This window comes from Dipodomys merriami, unplaced genomic scaffold (assembly GCF_024711535.1).
Source record: "Dipodomys merriami isolate MVZ:Mamm:240054 unplaced genomic scaffold, mDipMer1.0.p SCAF_45, whole genome shotgun sequence".
In the NCBI taxonomy this organism is placed as follows: domain Eukaryota; kingdom Metazoa; phylum Chordata; class Mammalia; order Rodentia; family Heteromyidae; genus Dipodomys; species Dipodomys merriami.
The window spans coordinates 1,834,188-1,850,681 of NW_027206013.1; the positions used below are offsets into that span (position 1 = coordinate 1,834,188).

At 45.4% G+C, this 16,494-nt stretch overlaps 1 protein-coding gene across 1 annotated transcript in view; it reads right to left on the reverse strand.

Moving 5' to 3' along the window:
* Pi4ka (phosphatidylinositol 4-kinase alpha) overlaps positions 1 to 16,494 on the reverse strand; it is a 138,297-nt gene that overhangs the window by 20,880 nt on the left and 100,923 nt on the right. The window contains exons 29-36 of the mRNA XM_069994278.1: positions 15,858 to 15,977; positions 8,954 to 9,046; positions 7,745 to 7,901; positions 6,718 to 6,845; positions 4,135 to 4,293; positions 3,731 to 3,882; positions 2,162 to 2,269; positions 809 to 936 (exon numbers count right to left, since the gene is read on the reverse strand). Of these exons, the coding sequence (XP_069850379.1) occupies positions 809 to 936; positions 2,162 to 2,269; positions 3,731 to 3,882; positions 4,135 to 4,293; positions 6,718 to 6,845; positions 7,745 to 7,901; positions 8,954 to 9,046; positions 15,858 to 15,977 (1,045 nt within the window). The remainder of the gene's footprint in view (positions 1 to 808; positions 937 to 2,161; positions 2,270 to 3,730; positions 3,883 to 4,134; positions 4,294 to 6,717; positions 6,846 to 7,744; positions 7,902 to 8,953; positions 9,047 to 15,857; positions 15,978 to 16,494) is intronic.

Consider the following 16,494-nt stretch of genomic DNA (forward strand, 5'->3'; position numbering starts at 1 on the left):
CTTTGAACTGTGGCCCTCAGATCTCAGCCTCCTGAGTAGCTAGGATTACAGGCATGAGCCACCAGCGCCCAGTAGGCTGTTTGTCTTGTAAGTGGAGCCAGGAAGGGGCCTTGAAAATCTTTTCAATCACCCTTTCCTTGAAATAGATGGTTTACCTATGGGTCTGCTTAGAGACCTTCCTTTCTTCCAACTGTGTAGTTTGTAGTTAGTTATGCGCTAGAGGAATAAGGACAAGGACTTCCTCTTGGAGGCTTGCTGCTAGTGAAGACTCCAGTGCTTCTCCTGGAACATTCTGTTTTCTGGCTTGGAAAGCTCTTTCTTCCTATCTGCCTTGGCCTGCTCCTAATCATTCTTCGACTTGGCTCAGATGTCGCTGCTTCCAGAAAATCATTTTGAATTACCCAACAAATGTGGCTGGGCCTAGTGTCATTGAGGGGTGCTTCCATGGCCCTTCTATTGAAGATACCTCATTTGTCTATCTCCTGACATATGACAGTGGACCACACCCTGTTAACTGGGCATACTGGCCTTAGCCGACTTATTGGGCACCTATGAACTGAGTTAGTATAGAGAGAAGTTCCAGGAGGAGGTGTCAGCTCACAGGCCTCCTGTGTTTGTCATATGCCTCATCTTGGGCTAAGGGAGAAGCCAAGTATGCACATCCAGTGATGTACATACAGCATGGCCAAGGCCAGGACTCACCCAGGCCCTACCTGCTCTCCTATCTGGCTCCTCTAGTGCTATACACAACGCACTCTCATCCTGTCTGCTCCTTAAGGAGCAGCTGTACTCCCAGAGCAGTGCTTACCTGGGGGAACAAGCTGGCTGGCAGTCAAATACTTCTTATCAGAGAACATGGCAGTCCAAAATTTAATCATTATGCTTATATCTTCACGTAGCCTCTTTTCTCCTTGAGTAGGGAACTTTGGGGGACAACTTCAAACAACCACAAGAGAATGAATGAGTCAAGCATGTTTAGTCACGGACTAGAGACTAGTCATATATATTATGGTGAGAAGAGGCATAAATGAAGAGATTAGTTTCAGGGATGTCACTAACAGCTCCTGGATCCAACCAAACACTGATTCCCATGGGAAGGAGTGGTGATTTTGAGAGCCCTCTCCTACCCACTCCCATTACCACCCTCTATACTGTTTACAGCTTTTGGCTGAGTAGTATGTAATTTAACTATCTAGAAACAACAGCAAAGCCTATACTTACAAAGATTCAGTAGGCAGATACTTATAGTTTTGTGTATGCATAATAACTATTTACATTTACAGACTAAGTAAATGGTATTCACTCAATCCCTCTATCTTTTTGTGTCATTACTGGGCTTGAAATCTGGGCCTGGGCACTATCCCTGAGCTTTTCTTGTTCAAGTCTAGTGCTCTAACATTTGAGCCACAGCTCCACTTCTGTTTTGGTAGTTAATTGGAGATAAGAGTCTCATGGACTTTCCTGACCTAGCTGGGTTTGAACCATAGTCTTAAGTCTCCTGAGTAGTTAGGATTACAAGCATGAGCTGCCAGTTTCTGTCTAGGCCTTGTACTCTTGCTTGACTTTTTTCAATGAAGGCTGATATTCTACCACTTGAGCCACATCTCAACTTTTGGCATTTTACTGGTAATTGGAGATAAATCTCTTGGATTTGTGTGCTCAGGCTGGCTTTGAATCTCAATCTTCAGATCTCAGCCTCCCAAGTAGCTAGCATTACAGCTGTGAGCCACGGGTGCCCAGCTTCTCTATTTTGAAGTCAAATATGCTGCCCATGTTGGTCTCAAATTCTTGGTTTCGGCTGATCCTCCCACCTTAGCCTCAAAAATAGCTGGGACTACAGGTTAGTGCCATTGTATTTCACTGTACTTTATCTCTTAAACCAACTGCACCTAGGGAAAAGGTGCATGTATTTCATTGGGAAGATGACCCTTAGTACACACATGTACACATAATAGACACAAGGCATGGATGGAGGGTATTTAAATCTAATAGTGCCAGAGCTGCTGAACAATGAGGTTGTGAAAATGAACCAAGTGAACCATATTCTTCTGTGAGGTCATTCATAGAAGGTCTGTGAGGGTCTGGGGTGAGGGGGCACTGTGGGGATGGGGCTGATGCTGGGCAGATGGCACATCGTACCAGGGTGAGTGCCAATGAGTACCTGAAGTAGTCAAAGGCAGTTGAGTAGATCTTCTCACGAAGCACATTGCGGATGGTTGCATTTGGAACCACGTCAGCATGCAAAAGAGACAGTCCAAGGGTCAGAAGTCTGAGAGAGAAACCCAGGGTTGAGTCAGGACTGAGCGAACTCCACAGTCCTGGAGCTCAGGACATGCCTGTGGATGGCAGAGCCTGGACCCAGGCATGAGATAGACTATTACAGGTCGTAAGGACTCAGGAATAGTGTGTGTGTGTGTGTGTGTGTGTGTGTGTGTGTGTGTGTGTGTGTGTGTGTGTGTGTGTGTGTGTGTGTGTGTGTGTGTGTGTGTGTGTGTGTGTGTGTGTGTGTGTGTGTGTGTGTGTGTGTGTGTGTGTGTGTGTGTGTGTGTGTGTGTGTGTGTGTGTGTGTGTGTATTCTTCGACTAAGTTATATCCAAAGCCCAAGAAAGATTAAAAAAAAAAAACCCTAATCCTTTTGGTAAGACTAGAAATCTTCACAGCAGAAATTCCACAAATCTGTTTGCTACAATGGCTCTCCCAATAGGACACATTGCAGCTACTGAGAGGTTTGGAAGGCTGGCAATGAGATGGGCCCTAAGGAGAAGCAGCTTTGCTTGTGGCAGAGGCAGGGTGGCTAGGGTCCAGGGGAAGTAGCTGTGGGAGCCCAGGCTCAGGATGCTGGGGTAATCATGGATAGTCAGGCTGGGCAAAGGCATGGCACAGGAGGGCAGGACACAACAAGGCCACCTACAAAGATAATCTATCTATACCAGCCACAGGTACAGGCACTGCATTCACTCTTAATCGGAGCCCCAGGGTGGGGAGGCCCAGTGAGGCAGAAGAGTGGAGAGATGGAGAAGTGACAGCATTGAAATGAAGAGAAGCCAAACCCATTTCAGGGCAACCAAAAGGGCATCTGCCTACACGGGAGGACAGCAAACTATGGGCAGGCATTTTTTTCTGCATGTAATTTACAATGTACTGACTCTGTAGGTAAGGGCTGTTCACTGAACAGATGGCCAGTGTAGAGCATTTTCTAGTAATTCATCTTGTTTGCATTTTATAAAAGTACAGGTCAATGACAGATGGTGTATTAATATGGAAAGAACCAGCCCTTCCCAGCAGATGGTTTGAGAAACACAGCTCCAGTGGGCAGCCAGTGGGCTAGATAGGGCTTAGGGGAGGGGCAGACAGAACACATGGTAATAGCCAGGGCTTCCACCTGTGCCTGGATTGATACAGACACTGGGTGCCAGCCATAGAACCTATCCAGAGGGTGGTAAAGGTAAGGCTTTAGGGAAAAGGACCAGACTAGAGAAGCTGTATGTTGTGGGGGGCAAGGGGCAGGGTGGAGGGCTGGTATCTTTAATCAGCCAGAAGTTCACTGCCTTAGTGCAATTAGGAAGGGTATCTCCACAAGCCCTTCCTTTGTTCCACACTGTGTAATATTGCATAAAAGTACTGTGACATATATAAAAGTACCTGACATGACCCATGAGATACACATATACACACACACCCCAAAAAGCAACAACAGAACTCAGGGTGCCCCTAGAAGAGGAGTCCTCACTTGAAGCGGGGTCCGATGGCTGCCACATGCCGATTCATGCTTCCCTTGGCTCCTCCAATGTTCAAGGACATGGAGCGCTGCAGCAGACTGGAAAAGATCTCCACCTGGTCAGAGCTGCAATACTTGGCGATCTCAAATCGCTGCACCAGGAACTAGATGAGAAGGAAAACATGCTGTGGTCCTGGGCTGGGGCTCTGCCAGCTTGGCCTCAGGGCTGATGTAGTCAGCTGAGGAGAGGCTCTGAGCCAACAGTTTTGTGGGTGGGGCTGGGACAATCACCCCCTTTTGCAGATTGGCCCCCAGGCTGGCTGACCACACATCCCAAATGGAGTCCTGGTCCTGGTCCCCAAGGTTGAGGGGACAGAGCATAGCAGAGCTCAGGGAGCAGAGGGGACAGTACATACATCAATCCAGATGTAGTGAGGAGTCACTTCAGGGGGACAGGGTCTAGGCTGACTTGCTTCTGATGCTGCAAGGGGGTCTGCTTCCTTTGTCTCGGCAGAAAACAGGCCAAACTTCTGTTCCACTGTCATGTGCCAGGCCCCTGCCATTTCCCGCATAAACTGTAAGCAAACAAATGTTAGTTCCTCTAAGGAAGCACAGAGAGAAGTTACTTTTTTTTTTTTTTTTTCCCAGTCCTGGGGTTTGAACTCAGGGTCTGCACATTGTCTCTGAGCTTCTTTTGCTCAAGGCTAGCACTCTACCACTTGAGCCACAGTGCTGCTTCTGGCTTTTTCTGTTTATGTGGTACTGAGGAATTGAACTCAGGGCTACATGCATGCTAGGCAAGCACTCTACCACTAACCCACATTCCCAGCCTATTGTTTTGTTTTTAAATTATTGAGTACAACTTAGAAACCAAGGAAAGTATGAAGAAAAACAAAAGTAAAGACTGGCTAGACTCCAGTGATTCACACATATAATCCTAGCTAATCAGGAAGCTAAGACCCTTAGGATTGAAGTTCTTTTTTTTTTTTTTGGGGGGGGGGGTCCAGTCGTGGGGCCTGAACTCTGGGCCTGGGTGCTGTCCCTCAGTTCTTCAGCTCAAGGCTAGCGCTCTACCACTTGAGCCACAGCGCCACTTCCAGCTTTTTTTCTTATGTGGTGCTGAAGAATCGAACCCAGGGCCTCAGGCATGCAAGGCAAGCACTCTACCACTGAGCCACCTTCCTAGCCCCTTAGGATTGAAGTTCTAAGCCAGACTAGGCAGAAAAGTCCATGAGACATCTCCAATAAGTCACCAAAAAGCAGAAAGTAGAGCTGTGGCTCAAGTGGTAGAGCACCAGCTTTGAACAAAAAGGCCATGTGAGAGAATAAGGCTCTCAGTTCAGATCTCTAGTGCACATGCACGCTCACGCGCACATGCACACACACACACATTAGAATAAAAAGAGGGTGAAGCTGGGGCTGGGAAGTTGGCTCAGTGGTAGAGCGTTTGCCTTGCATGCCTGAGGCCCTGGGTTCGATTCCTCAGAACCACATAAGCAGAAAAAAAAAGCCGGAAGTGGCACTGTGGCACAAGTGGTAGAGTGCTAGCTTTGAGCTGAAGAGCTGAGGGACAGCACCCAGGCCCAGAGTTCAGGCCCCATGACTGGACCCCCCCCAAAAAAAAAATAAAAAAAGAGGTGAAGCTGACTCAATACATTAAGGAAAGGAGAGTCAAATTTGGCTGTGAAGAATCTGGCTAGAGCTGAGGGAAGTATGACACTGGCATTTACATTGATGGAGGTGAGTGACCAGGTGGGCGGCATCTGGACCTATCAAATTGGAAGTTCTGATTAGCTAACCACATGGAGCTTGGGGGCAGTTGACTAGAAGAATTCACTTAGACTGGGGGTGTCAGGATTGGGAATTCACTTAGACTGGGGGTGTCAGGATTGGGAATTCACTTAGACTGGGGGTGTCAGGATTGGGAGAGGTAATGGTATTATTAGTGAAAGGGCCCTAACAGACAAGAGAAGCCCTGGCTCAGGCCTTGCTGAGATCCCTAGGGAATTCAGGAATGAAAGAGCTATAAACTTTACATGACCTTTTGAAAATACTGCCCTCTAAATTTCATGTTTTTTAAAAATATATTTATTTATTTAATCGATAGTAAGAACTTGAACTCAGAGCATCCTGTTGCTTGGCTTGTTTGTTTGGTTTAGTGGTCTTCGCTTGAATAATACTTCCAGCCCAGCCTTTCCTGTTTTATTTTTGGATCTGGTCGTGGGCCTGGACTCTGGGCCTGGGCGCTGTCCCTCAGCTCTTCAGCTCAAGGCTAGCGCTCTACCACTTGAGTCATAGCGCCACTTCTGGCTTTTTTTCCCCTGCTTATGTGGTGCTGAGGAATTGAACCCAAGGCCTCAGGCATGCAAGGCAAGTGCTCTACCACTGAGCCACCTTCCCAGTCCCTTTTCTGGTTATTTTTGGAGATAGTCTTGTGTACTTTTCTGCACAGGCTGGCTTCGAAATGTGATCCTCTGGATCTCAGTCTGCTGAGAAGCTAGTATTACTGGTAAGACCGGTGATCTGGCAGCATCATACTTTTTGTTTTAGTCAGTTGTGGGGCTTGAACTCTGGGCCTGGGCATTGTCCCTGAGCTCTTCAGCTCAAGGCGAGCATTCTACCACTTAAGTCACAGACTTCCGGTTTTCTGGTGGTTTATTGGAGAAAAGAGTCTCACAGACTTTCCTGCCCAGGCTTGCTTTGAACCACAATCCTTAGAACTCAGCCTCTAGAATAGCTAGGATTACAGGTATGAGCCACTAGTGCCTGGCAAGCATCATACTTTTTAACATACACTATGTTCTTTCTATTCCCATGATGGCTGTGTTGTCAGGCACAAATAATACATACTATATAAAGAACATACTATATAAAGAACAAAGATTAAGAGAGTGAGGAGCTTGCTTGTGGGTCCATGCTGATCACTGGCAGGCCAGGACAGCCTCTTCTCATCTCTTATCCCACCCATCCTCAGGCTAACCCATGGGCCAGTGTCCTACCGGCACTTCCACCCCATTCTTGCCGGCCAGCAGCCACTCCCAGCAGGCTAGGGCAGTCTCCATGCCGTGCTCATTGAACATCCGAAGGGGACCCCAACACAGATGATGGAGGAGCTGAGGGTCACAATCTAGAACCAAACACATTCTTTAGAGGCCTTTTACCCTGCCTAGATCTGAATATGGCTTCCCTGGGTTGACAAAGGGTCAACCCTGGCTGGGGCCTTTTATTTAACTTTCCACTCATGAAAGGCAATATAACACAAAGGTCTCTACTTGAGGAGCTCCTCCAGTAGCTATCTAGTTAACTAGGTCCCTCCCCCTCCCTCCTTCCGTCTCTTGTGTTACTGGTGTTTGACTTGGGGCCTAAGTTTGCTAAGCAGGTACTCTACCACTTGAGTCGTGATCTTATATTTTTGACTTTAGTTATTTTTTAGAATAGTTTTTTTTGTATTTTTGTTGGGGGCCAGCCTCATACTATGTATGATTCAGGCTATTATCTTTCTACCTATAAACTCCTGCATAATTTGGATTACACTCATCCACAGCATGATGTCCAGCTAGAGGTTCACAGAGGTCTTGATAACTTTTTTGCCCAGACTTGCCTTGAACCTAATTTTTCCTAATCTCTGCCTCAGGAGTAGGTAGACATAAGCCACTGTGCCTGGTCCTGGTGCTCTAGCTTTTTTCAGCTTACTAAGGATCATTAAGGCAAATACTTAGAAACAAACCTAGAGTTAATTATATGGAGCTCTTTTTTTTTTTTTTTTTTTGGGTCGGTCATGGGGCTTGAACTCTGAGTTTGGGTGCTATCCCTGTGCTCTTCAGCTCAAGGCGAGCACTCTACTGCTTGAGCCATAGAACCACTTCCGGTTTTCTGGTGTTTAATTGGAGATAAGAGTCTCACGGACTTTCCTGCCCATCCGGGCTGGCTTTGAACCATGATCCTCAGATCTCAGCCTCCTCAGTAGCTAGGATTATAGGCATGAGCCACAGGTGCCTGGCAATATATGGAGCTTTTGTGTAGTACCTTTGCTGCTAATGAGCATTGCGGTCAGCTTAAACATGGCCTGTGTGTAGTGCTGGGGGTTACTGTGGTCTAAAGCTGTAGTCAGATCTTGGACCATCATTTTGTTTAGGTCAGACATCTGGCCCATGGCACCTGAGAACCGAATCATTCCATATACCTGCAAAAAAACCACACGTATTGGTCAGCAGTCTTGCACAGAAGGCAGACACACACCATGGAAGTCCCGGCAACCCCTTCACCACACTCACAAAAGGATGGGTGAGTGCCTCACTGTCCCAATTACAGCTCATTTCAGTGAGGCTACTTGTGCATTTCTAAAAGAACTTTCTGGAAATGCAAGCTGATGTTCCCACCACTAGGTGTTCCCTGAGGACAGAAACCTTGTCTCTCATTCTAAGCCCAGGGTCTGACCCATGGCAGAACTGCATGAAGCTGAACTAGAACTCAAACAAGAAAATCAGCTCCACTATTTTAAAAGAATACTTTTTCAGAAAGTGCCCTTTCTTATTCATATGACTTGAGTGTAAAGGAGAAACCAGTCCTTCCTAAAACTAAATCCATACTCCAAAGATAGACTTCCGACTGCCACCAGAGTATTCAACATGATATACAACAGAACTCTCAGAGCAATTTCCAGCATTTGGTCAATGGCTGCTGAGGCTTGTGGTAGAAGAGAGGAAGTGGTCACTGGGATAAGCAAGTAAATGTTCAGGAGGAGATAATCCTGGGCAGACTAGGCTTGATGACCTTTCAAGAGTTGCCTGGGACATTAGTAATGATGTAGTTTTTTAGAAGAGGAAACTAAGACCAGAGAAATGCAGTGATTTGGCCAGGCTGATGTGGTAGTGAAAAGCCTCAATGTGGAGTCCTTTATCTCTTTCCCTATGTGATTTTGGGAAGCTACTGAACTCCAGGAGCCTCGTATTCTTCATCTGTAAAACTAGAATCACAGTGCATATATCTCAGCAAATGACCAGGATGCACGGCACCCACCATGTATTTGTGCCTTAGCATATCCTCTTGTGAGGGTAATATGTAATTATCATAAATGCTCCAGAATGCCAATGAGTGCCAAGGACCCATATCCTTCAGGCTATCCAAAAATGAATAAATTCTACCTTGCTCAGATCCCTCATCCATATTCCGTTAGGAAAAAGCCAACTGGCACATCAAAACAAAATACTTTGCAGGACCTCCCCCAACAAGCACCTCTCCAGCATAGCGGTTACGCAAATTCAAGGATGCCATGAAGTTGGAGTAATCTTTCTTCACACAGGCTGGACGTTCAGTTAGTTGAGTTGCCTACAGACAAATAACATAATTTTATCAGAATATCATTTTATCCTCTTGTTTACCTTAGCTAAGCCACAGTGTAATTAATAGGTTCAGATCTAGGAACTATTAAGTCTTCAGTTGCTGGGCACTGGTAGCTCATGCCTGTAATCCTGAGATATGAGGATCTCATTTGAAGCCAGCCTGAGCAGGAAAGTCCATGAGACTTATCTCCAATTAACTACCAAAAAGCTGGAAGTGGAGCTGTGATTCAAATGGTAGAGTATAAGCCTTGAGTGAGAAAAGCTAAGGGATATTGCCTTAGTACTGGCACAAATAAAACAACACACAAAAAAGTCTCCACTGAGCCAGGCACCAGTGGCTCAGGCCTGTAAACCTAGCTACTCAGGAGGCTGAGATATGAGGATAAACAACTAGAAAACTGGTAGAGCGCTCACCTTGAGCTGAAGAGTGCAGGGACAGCGCCCAAGCCCAGAGGTCAAAAACAAAACAAAACAAAACAAAAACAAAAAAAACCACAACTTTTCACTGCTGACAATTAATGAAAAAATACCCTCTAGAGTCTGATAGATGGGAATCAAGCAATACCCAAGTCCAGAAAGGTGGCCAAACAGGCATTTCCTTATTTTTTTTTGTTTGTTTATTTGTCGGTTATGGGGCTTGAACTCTGGGCCTGAGCACTGTCCCTCAGCTGTTCAGCTCAAGGTTAGCACTCTACCACTCTACCATTGGAGCCATACAGCCACTTCCGGTTTTATGGTGGTTTATTGGAGATAAGAGTTTCACTGCCTTTCCTGCCTAGGCTGGCTTTGAACCATGATCCTCAGATCTCAGCCTCCTGAGAAGCTAAGATTACAGGTGTGAGCCACTGGCACCCAGCTCTCTTTATTGTTTTGAATATATAGACTGATATATTCAGGACTAAAACAAAACAAGCTTATTTTTATTTGTTTGTTTGTTTGTTTGTTTGTTTGTTTGTCATTGTGGGGCTTGAACCCTGGGCCTGGGTGCTTTCCCTGCCCTCTTCAGCTCAAGGTAAGTGCTCTACCGCTTGAGCTACAGCACCACTTCTGGTTTTCTAGTGGTTTATTGGAGATAAGAGTCTCACAGACTTTCCTGCTGGGGCTGGCTTTAAACCGAGATCCTCAGATCTCAGCCTCCTGAGTAGCTAGGATAACAGACGTGAGCCACCAGCGCCTGGCGCTTATCTTATTTTTTTAAAGTCAGATAAGGTATTTTTTTCCAGGAAGTATTACTTTCTTACTCATAAGATCTGACTAAAAAGGAGATATGACTCCTTCTCTGAAATAGGTTTTGAATATATGGACTGATATGTTTAATGATTTCGGGTTATTCTGAAAGGCAGTTTGCAATATAAGTTTGTAAATGTGACTCAAGGTAGCCAAAGGCAAGGGCAAAAAGTAACAAGGCCTCTAAAATATCCAACAGAATATATACTATATACGCTTTCTGAATGTATAATAGCAGAAGACAGAAAATTTTACCCTGAGAACAAAGGCAACTCACAGAAAGGGAGAACATCTTTCCATCCCTCCCCCCTCCAACACACATGCACATAGTTTCTGTTTCAAACTCAGCCTCTCCGTCCCACCTCCCTTACTGCCTACAGTATACATTTAAAAGACAGCTTTACTCATTTTCCTATTAGCATCATCTACCAGAAATGTACATAAGCCAGCTACTTTTTTTGTATGTGTGTAGCAATAAGGTTTGAACTCAGGGCTAGGCTTTTGTGTTTGATAGAATAACTTTCTATTTTCTACTTTTTTTTTTTTTGGGTCCAGTCGTGGGGTCTGAACTCTGGGCCTGGGCGCTGTCCCTCAGCTCTTCAGCTCAAGGCTAGCGCTCTACCACTTGAGCCACAGCTCCACTTCCGGCTTTTTTTCTTTTTGCTTATGTGGTGCTGAGGAATCAAACCCAGGGCCTCAGGGATGCAAGGCAAGCGCTCTACCACTGAGCCACCTTCCCAGCCCCCTACTTTCTACTTCTTGAGTCACACCTCCAGCCCAGTTTTGCTGGTTACTTTTTTTTTTTTCTTCTCTCAGTTGTGTGGCTTGAACTCAGGGCCTGGGCTTTTTTGCTCAAGGCTAGCCTTCTACCATTTTGAGCCATAACCCCACTTCTGGTGAAAAGAGTCTCATGGACTTTTCTGCCTTGGTGGACTTTGAACCATGATCCTCAGATCTCAGCCTCCTGAGTATCTAGGATTATAGGCATGAGCCACCAGCCCTGGCTTGCTGGTTGTTTTTGAGATAGGGTCTTACAAACTTTCTGCCTAGGCTAGCCTCAAATTGCAGCTGCTCTTAGTCTCCCTTAGGGATTACATGTATAAGCCAGTAGTGCCTGGTTCCCATCTACTTTAATTAATTAATTAATTTTGGGCCAGTTCCAGGGTTGGAACTCACTGTCCCACACTCTTAAGTACTGCATGGTAACTGATTACACCTCTGGAGCACCTGCCTCACATTCTTGTCTTGGTTTGTACTCTGCCATTTGAATCATGCCTCCAGCTTTGCTTTCTACTAGTTAACTGGAGATAAGAGTCTCACTGACATTTTCAAACTGTAATCTCTAGATCTTAGTCTCCTCAGTAATTAAGATTACAGGCATGAGTCACCAGTCACTGGTTCACTTAAAACCAAGATTTTTTTTGGTGACTAAACTCAGGGTCCTTGACTCAATAAGCAAGCATGCCACCACTTGGGCCATGCTCTATAAGCTCCTCATCCACTTTTTGAAATAATAGATACTGTTTGGGAAGACAAATCTCTTAACGCTTGGATTTTGGAGGGATTTATTTATTTGTTTACTTTTTGAGCACAGTGGAAAGAGGATTGGTAGAAGAAAATATAACATGGGAAAAAAACCCAAACACAAGCAACAAAAATGATAATTCTTTATATTATTATTAAACTGGTTTATTTTAGAAAACTATGTAAAATTGCTTTATGTTTTTGGAGACAGTGTGGCTTTTGGCATCAAAGAGGCCTGCATGCAACCTAGAGATTTCACTTAATATTTGAAAGTCTCAAAGTGTTCCCTGTGTAGATAATTATGCCCTGCTTGTAAAGTAGCTACAGGGCTTAAATGCATTGTACAGAAAGCCTCTAGAGCAGCAGATGGCAACCACAGGGCCAAAGCATAGACTACTTACTCTAAAATTGCTCCTACCCACTCTGCCCATGCCCAGTGTGTCCAGGCAGAGCTGGAAGACATTAGGCTAAGGCGCTATGAAAGGGCCCTAGCAGGTTTTCTGAGTCCATTTTTTCCTTCAGTCCAGTTGGCCTGAAATACCTATTTCTGAGACTACCTAGAGAGCCCATTTCTCCTCTCCCAGAATCCTGCAATGGGAAGTGTGTGTGAGTGTGTGTGTGTGTGTGTGTGTGTGTGTGTGTGTGTGTGTGTGTGTGTGTGTGTGTGTGTGTGTGTGTGTGTGTGTGTGTGTGTGTGTGTGTGTGTGTGTGTATCTGTGTCTCTATGTGTATGTTTGTCTGCATGTGTGTAATGCAATGCATGTCCCCTATAACTTCCCTTGAGGCAAGGGCCACTGTACCCAGGATATCAAACACAGCCCACAACCACACAGAACAAAAATTGTCTTTTCCTGTTTAGTAAGACTCTAACTTATACCCTTTTTTGGGGGGCGGGGGGGCGGAGATCATGGAGCTTGAACTCAGGGCCTGGGTGCTGTCCTGAGCTTTTTTTACTCAAGGGACACTATCACTTTGAGCCATAGTGCTACTTCTGGTTTTCTGGGTTAATTGAAGATAAGAGTCTTACAGACTTTCCTGCCAGGGCTGGCTTTGAATTGCAATCCTTAGATCTTAGTCTCCTCAGTAGCTGGGATTACAGGTGTGAGCTATAAGTGCCTGGCTTCCTTCTTTCTTTCTCTCTCTCTCTAAATATATCTATATATATAAATATAAATAAATATAAATATATATACATACATATATATATTTTTTTGTTGTTGTTCGTCATGGGGTTTGAACTCTGGGCCTGGATGATGTCCCTCAGCTCTTCAGCTCAAGGCTAGGGGCCTACCACTTGAACCACAGTGCCACTTTGGTTTTCTGGTGGTTTATTGGAGATAACAGTTTCAAGGACTTTCCTGCCTGGGCTGGCTTTGAACCGGGATCCTCAGATCTCAGCCTCCTGAGTAGCTAGGACTACAGGCGTGAGCCACTGTCGCCTGGCTTGAATATTTTTTTTTTTTTTGTCGGTCATGGGGCTTGAACTCTGGGCCTGGGCGCTGTCCCTCAGCTCTTCAGCTCAAGGCGAACGCTCTACCACTTAAGCTATAGCGCCACTTCCGGTTTTCTGGTGTTTATTGGAGATAGGAGTCTCACAGTCTCTCCTGCCCGGGCTGGCTTTGAACCGCGATCCTCAGATCTCAGCCTCCTGAGTAGCTGGGATTACAGGCGTGAGCCATCAGCACCCGGCTTGAATAAGCGATTGGTTTTTTTTTTTGGGTCTGGTAGTGGGCCTGAACTCTGGGCCTGGGCACTGTCCCTCAGCTCTTCAGCTCAAGGCTAGTGCTCTACCACTTGAGCCACAGCTCCACTTCCGGCTTTTTTCTTTTTGCTTATATGGTGCTGAGGAATCAAACCCAGGGCCTCAGGCATGCAAGGCAAGCACTCTACCACTGAGCCACCTTCCCAGCCCTTCTCAGGGAGACTTTTTCTTTTTTTGGTCCTGGAGCTTGAACTCTGGGCTTGGGCGCTATCCCTGTCCTCTTCAGCTCAAGGCGAGCACTCTACCACTTGAGTCACAGCACCACTTCCTTGAATATTTTTTTATTGTTATTATAAAGTAACAGGTTACTGTTTGATAAATCAGGTAATGATTACCTTCCTTCCTTCCTTCCCTCCCTCCAACCCTTCCTTCCTTCCTTTCTTTTTTTTTTTTTTTTTGCCAGTCCTGGGCTTGAACTCAGGGCCTGGGCATTATCTCTGAGCTTCTTTTGTTAAAAATGTGGTACTCTACCACTTGAGCCACAACACTACTTCTGGCTTTTGCTATTTATGTGGTACTGAGGAATGGAACCCCGAGCTTTATGCATGCTAGGCAGCAAGCACTCTACCACTAAGCCACATTCCCTGCCCAAGAGTACATTCCTTTTTGGATAATGTTACTACTTCCTTGACTCTCTCCCAGTTTTTTCCTCTTATTCTCATTTACAAGTAGTATAATTTATTTATTTTTGTGTTGGTGTGGGGCCTGAACTCTGGGCCTGGGTGCTATCCCTCAGCTCTTCAGCTCAAGGCTACCACTCTACCACTAGAGCCACAGTGCCACTTCCAGTTTTTTTTGCTCATGTGGTACTGAGGAATTGAACCCAGGGTTTCATGCATGCGAGGCAAGCACTCTACCACGCAGCAACCTTCCCAGCCCCAGTACAATTTATTTTAAACACAGTGTCTATGGAAGTGGTGCTGTGGCTCAAGTGGTAGAGTGCTAGCCTTGAGGACAAAGAGGCTCAGGGACAGCATCAGGCCCTGAGTTCAAGCCCCACAACTGATCCAAAAAAAGAAAAAGGTCTCACAGATTTTGGGCTGGGAAAGTGGCTCAGTGGTGGAGTGCTTGCCTTACATTCATGAGGACTTGGGTTCGATTCCTCAGCACCACATAAGCAGAAAAGCTGGAAGTGGTGCTGTGGCTCAAGAAGTAGAGCACTACCCTTGAGCTAAAGAGCTGAGGGACAGAGCCCAGGCCCAGAGTTCAGGCCCCACACCGACAAAATAAAATAAACACAGTGAGTACCACTGCTGCACTTGTTCACCCTTTGTCCCTCCACTTCTGTACTCCCCCTTACTGCTCCAAACACAGATAAATGAACAAACAAGACAAAAAGGAAAGATAAAAAACCTAATTTCCATTTCCTGGAGTTCATTTCAGTATACTATTTTATATGATGAGAAGCACAGAGGTATTGCGCCTTTGTGTTCTTCCCCTAAAGAGTATCTTTCTTTGGTTTCACTGTGTATATCTAACTTTCTGAGGACATGGATTAAAATCTCCTCGGAAAAACCTCTTTTGAGTCAGCTAGAACCTAGAAAAGTGCTGTATTTTGTCAAAAAACTCAATATGTGAGTTCTTCCTTTGACTTGTATCCTCCAAATCATGGAGAGGCTCAGGCTAAAGTGCTGATCCCACAGTGACCTGTTAGTTGGCTGTATCCACTCAGGACCTTATGGTGAGGCTCCAGGATGGAACGTATAAAAGCTGTGACACAGGCCTCTTCAGCACTGCCTCTGACCCTGTATAGAGGTTAGTCTCTGCACCTCAATGTATCACTCTCCACTTAGGAGCATGCACTGCAGGCACAGCTGCTCCCAACTGCCTCCTGGGTGAAGGGACTGGGATTGTGAGATGCTCGCCCACAAAACAAACAAACAAAAAAAACCCCACTGCCAGTAAAGTATTATTGGAAAGGTTCAAGTGACTCCATCTCTAAAAAAATAAAAACAGAAAAAAATCTGAGATGGAAGCATGACTCAAATGGTAGAGCACCAGCTGAGCAAGTGTGAGGCTGAGTTCAAATCCTGGTTTGAACTTTCCCTCATCCTCCTCACACACTAAGGAAATGCTCATTTGAATGGCTGCTACGTTGGATCTGGGTATCACCCAACGTCCATCTGTCAACAGACATCACACATAACCTACACATGTGTGGGATATAGCTGTCAAGGAGCCTTTCATGAAAAAACTACACAGAAGCTTGAGTTTTCTTTCCACCACAACGCAATGCTGTTTTACAAGTTAAGGGTTCAATGCTCCCCAAGAAGTTCTCACATACCCCAAGAGTTGTATTTTGCTTGTTGTAGCCAGCGAAGTGAAGAATGCTCTCGGTGGCCATGGCCAGTCCTGTGTGCTGAGACAGTCCTGATACCCAGTTCTGATGTTTGTTCAGATATTCCTGAAATTAGAATTAAATGTTCTATTGTATTTAAAGGAAATCCTATTGTATTATATTTATTCTACTATATTTTAAGGGAGAAATAAAACTTTATAAGTTTGGAGTAACAGAGCAAACACTGGATTTTAGTTCTGGGTTTGCTCCTCACTTGCTAGCTATGGTGTTTGTCAGCAAGGTCAAGACTTTCTCTTTCTGGCTACTGTACATTTATAAATGAGGACGAGTCCAGATCCCCAGAGTGGCTGTTATATAATTAATGTGGTGTCATGTGGTCAAGGGGAGAGGACCAGTCCTTGCTGAGCATATGCTACTTGCCAAATATGTGCCAGCCTCAGTCCTGCTACCAACATGCAGACAGTATGGTGTGGAGTGGTTAATGGCCAGGTGTAAAAAAGAAGTACATGTTAAGTACCAGTGGCTCACACCTGTTATCCTAGCTGACTCAGGCGGCTGAGATCTGAGTATCTCAGTTCAAAGCCAGCCAGGGCAGGAAAGTCCATGAAACTTATCTTTATTT